The 4,151-nt window shown below is 57.1% G+C and overlaps 1 protein-coding gene across 1 annotated transcript; it reads right to left on the bottom strand.

Annotated features, from left to right (window-relative positions):
* Window positions 1-2,296: 2,296 nt before the first annotated feature.
* On the bottom strand, window positions 2,297-3,577 carry FAM181B (family with sequence similarity 181 member B). The gene has a single exon (XM_060105663.1). The coding sequence runs from the start codon at window positions 3,575-3,577 to the stop codon at window positions 2,297-2,299; it is 1,281 nt and encodes a 426-aa protein (XP_059961646.1).
* Between the last annotated feature and the right edge of the window lie 574 nt (window positions 3,578-4,151).

The raw sequence follows: 4,151 nt of genomic DNA, 5'->3' as shown, positions 1-4,151 counted from the left end.
GGGGATTTGAGGTAATGGAGATATTTTTGATTGTCACAAGTAGGGGAGTGCTATTGGCATCTAGTGGGTAGAGGCCAGGGATGCTGCTAAACATCCTACTATGCACAGGGCAGTCCCCACAGCAAAGAATTAACCTGCCCAAAATGTCAATGGTGGTGATGTTGAATCCCTGCTAGTAGCATAATGCAGGGGACTGGAAACCATACACACTAACAAAGCACGGCAGAAGCAAAGTAATAGACAGTTCTCGGTGACAGGACACTTACAGATCTGGATCTTGGACCCACTACTTGCTTTTGACAAGTTATTTAACCTGTCTGAGCCTCACTTTTCAAATGAATCATAACAGCATAAAGTCATTTCAATAAATTAAATAATTGCTGAATAATATTCTGCTAGCACAGTGGAATTAATCATTTGTCACCACCTTGCAATTTAATAGACACCAAGTTTCTAAACTTACAAACGTTCTTTTCATAGTTAACAGGACTCTCTGCTGTATTTCTCGTGGTGCTTTCTTAAGACAGGTTTTATTCAGAAGAAAGTGATTTAGGGATAGCATTGAAAGCTGTCTGCCATGGCTCAGTATCTTGGTTTTTTTCCCAAATTCTTTTCTGAAAGATCGCAGTACTTTTGATTTGGGCAAACACTGATCTAGATTTTAAAATCTTTTGCATAACACTGGGTTTCAACTTTCTCACATATGGATACTCTTGCAATCTATCTTGGCTGCCTGAACAGAGGCAGCTGTCTCTCCTCTGCAACATAACCAGAAGGCAACATCTCGTATTGTCTGGGTGTTGGTCTCTCCGGACCGGCAAGGCTGCAGAACTGAAGGGCTCACTTTTGTCTTTCCAGCGGCTCACTTCCCAACCAGTCTTTCCTCCTCTGCCCTTCAATGATCCTGATATGCCATGAGTCCTCTCTGCCACTTCATGGCTGGTTAAAACGTTTCTGATTTTTCCCCAATCTCCCTCTGATGAATGGATCAGACTCCAGGGCCCCTTCAGATTCCATTCATCAAACCTGCTATCCAGGGAAGAGTCTCCTTAGGAAACTTCACACCTTCACTATGCCCTTTCATGGAGAGAATGTGGGTATAAGCGTGTGAGGAAGCACAGGATGGCAGAAAACAACAGAGGGGGGCGGGGAGTGGAACAGGATGACAGAGGGTAGAGAGAGTGTACAGCTTGTAAGGGAAAGGACAATCACCAGGCACCAAAAAACAGCATGGGACTTACAGTCCTAATGGCTTCCATGTGTAGAAAACATTTATATAGGTATACAAAGTATATATACCTGCAGAACCAATCAAGCACTGGCCTGGGGGTGGGGTGCTCAAGGCATGTTATGTATTTTCCCTCTGAGCTACCCAACAAGCTGTGAAGAAGTGAAAAGTGGAGGAAATATCGTTGTCCCCACCCTCTCAGATAAAGAAACTTAGATGCAAAGGTGTTATAACTTGCCCAGTCTCCCCCTCCCAAAGTGGTTGAAGAATGGGAAAAGGAGAGAAATGGACCCCAGGTTTGCTAAATTTTAGCCTCCTACATCAGAAATTTGCAAGAAAAGCCCACAGGAAAAAATAGAGCAATGAGAGGCCAGAGAAAGAAAAGTGAACAAGGGCACTGATAAGAGTGGGAAGGTTAAAGAGATGGAAGAAAGAAGGGAGCCTGAAGAAACCTAGGAGGAAAAGTGACAGAGACGCATACCCGGGACCAGCACAGGGGAGGTCGGCAGTGCCCACTGGCCTCACGTCCTCAATAACACTCTCACCTAACAAGGCAGAGACCACACAGGAAACCGTCCTCTAAGAAAACACCCAAATCAATAACAACATACCTCTGCTCCATTCTTTTCAATAGACTTTAATTCATAACGCACTCTAAGGGGAGGGGAGGGGAGGGCCCAGGGCACTGTTTGGAGGGGGCAAGCACACTAAATACACTGACCTTTTGATGAAAAGTTGGAGAAGGGACAGGTGGCTACAGAAGCCACCTCCTGCCCCTTCCGCCATCCCCACCCCATTCCCCAAATCCCGTCTTGATTTCTTGGCTTGTCTGATCCGGTAAGAACGTTCCAACGGCTTTTTTTTTTTTTTTTCTTAAACACGAGGCTGTGATTAAAACAACCCCCGACTTCTCTTCATATCTTTTTCTTAAGTTTCTTTTATTAACTGAATTTTTTAAATCCCGTTTCAACTCCACGTGCATTTGCCCATCGTTCTCTAGGCTTGGAAGAGACCCAGAGGCGGCCGCCTCCACAGCAGTCTCCACTGGGGGAGAAGGGTACCGCGCAGTCAGTCCCGGTGCGCCCCCTCCTCCCCGGGCGCCCCTTCCCAAATCCCGTCCGGTCTCCAAAGGCTGGCGTACGCCGTGCGGCTGTAGCCCGCGCTGTAGTCGTAGGACACCTGCGGGGGCGGGGGCGGCGGGGGCAGAGTGCAGTCTGAGAAGAAGGGGGTGAAAGAGGCCAAAAGGCCGGGCCCGTCGTCCCCGCCCGGAGAGTCCGCGGCGGCTGGGTACAGGGGGCGCAAGGGCTCGTTCAAGGTCAAGCCACCGCGGGGGGCAGCCAGGGGTGACTTCTTGGTTGTGGGGCCGCCCGGGGCGCTCCAGGGCTCGGGGTACAGTAGGCTCCCCCCCATCGCGGGTGGCGGCTCAAAGAGGCCGGGCTCCAGCTCCGGGGGTCCCCTTAGGACGGCGGCTCCGGTGAGGAGCACATCGAGAGGCTCCGCGGCGAGCAAGACGCCCGCCTCGGTGCCGGCGCCGTAGTCGGGCCCCAGCAGCTCGAAGAACTCCGCGGCCTCGGCGCCCTTCTCCAGGTCGCCCAAGCTCACGCCGGGCCCCGACGGGCCGCACCCGCCGCCGCCCGCCCGGGACGGCTCGGTGAAGAAGGACGGGGGCAGGTTGCGGGCCCGCAGCGGGACCTTCCTGGCGCCGGGGCCGGCCGGACCCCCTGCGGGGCCGGCCGCGTCCCCTCCCACGCCCCCAGCGCCCGCTCCCACGAGCCCGGCCGCGGGCGCCGCCTCCGCAGCCCCGGCAGGATCTGCGGCCCCAGGGACGTGGCTCAGCGAGTCGAAGAGAGCGGCCAGGCTCTGGCTTTGCAGGCTGGCGGCCGCCGCGGCCTGCGACGCCTCCCGCCGGGGGGCCGCCTTGCCGTGGGCATGGACCGGGACCGTCTGGGCGCTGGCGACGGCGAGCGGCCGCTTGGCGGGCGTGTCGGCGGCGCCCGGGGAGGGCGGACCCGGGGGCGCGGCGCCCATGAGGCCGCTGCAGCGCTTGATCTGCTTCTGCAGGTACTTGCGGTGGTTCACCTTCCGCTTCGACTTGCCGGGCTTGTCCAACGCCAGCTTGATGTTGCTGGACGCCGAGTCGATGAAGCTGAGCAGGTCGCGGGTGGCCTCACGCACGTCCCCGCCCTCGGCGCCCGCCAGCAGCGCGCCCGCCGGTGTCCCGGTCTCCTCGTCCTCGAAACAGCAACCCTTGTCCAGGGCTCCGAAGGCGCCTCCCAGCCCGTCAGGGGAGCCCCCGAAGCCGAAGGGGACGAAGGGGTGCGTGCTGAGGAGCGCCGCCTGGACTGCCATCGCCGCGGCTCCCGGGCGGCCCGCAGCGCCGCCCGTGCGACCCCGGCTGCTTCCCGCCCGCCGCCCAGGCCCGGCTCCCGCCCTGGCGCGGTGCGCGCGGCACAGCTTCCTCGCTTGGGGCCGGGCTCGCTGCTCGGCCTCCCGGGGGAGCTCATTAGGTCTTGTAAGCGAGGGGCGGAGGGAGGGAGCGCGCGGCGACCGCCCCGGTGGCGAAGGGGAGGGGCTTACTTAGCTGGGCTAAGCCGGGGGTGGGGGTGAGGGGGTCGCTTTTCTAGTTTTCTGGGCTTTCTCAAGCTCATCGCCTTAACCCCTTAGTTTCCCTTCGCCCCGCGCGTTTCTCTTGGCTAGCTCCAAGCTCAAGATGTGAATCGGATGGGATGGCGCGTCCTCAAACTCCAGCTCCGGTACAACCACGCCCTGGCGCTGGGCACTCTCCATGAGGCTGAGAAGGCAAGAGTCCAGACCCGTGGGTTTCAGTCCCAGCTCTGGTAACAATAGTAGCCATCAGCTACGGGGAGCTTGCTTATGCCAGGCACTGTCCATGCATTTCCTCATTTAACCTTTGAACAATAGT

This window comes from Mesoplodon densirostris, chromosome 7 (genome assembly GCF_025265405.1).
Source record: "Mesoplodon densirostris isolate mMesDen1 chromosome 7, mMesDen1 primary haplotype, whole genome shotgun sequence".
NCBI lineage: Eukaryota > Metazoa > Chordata > Mammalia > Artiodactyla > Ziphiidae > Mesoplodon > Mesoplodon densirostris.
This window is presented reverse-complemented; position numbering and strand designations above follow the sequence as displayed.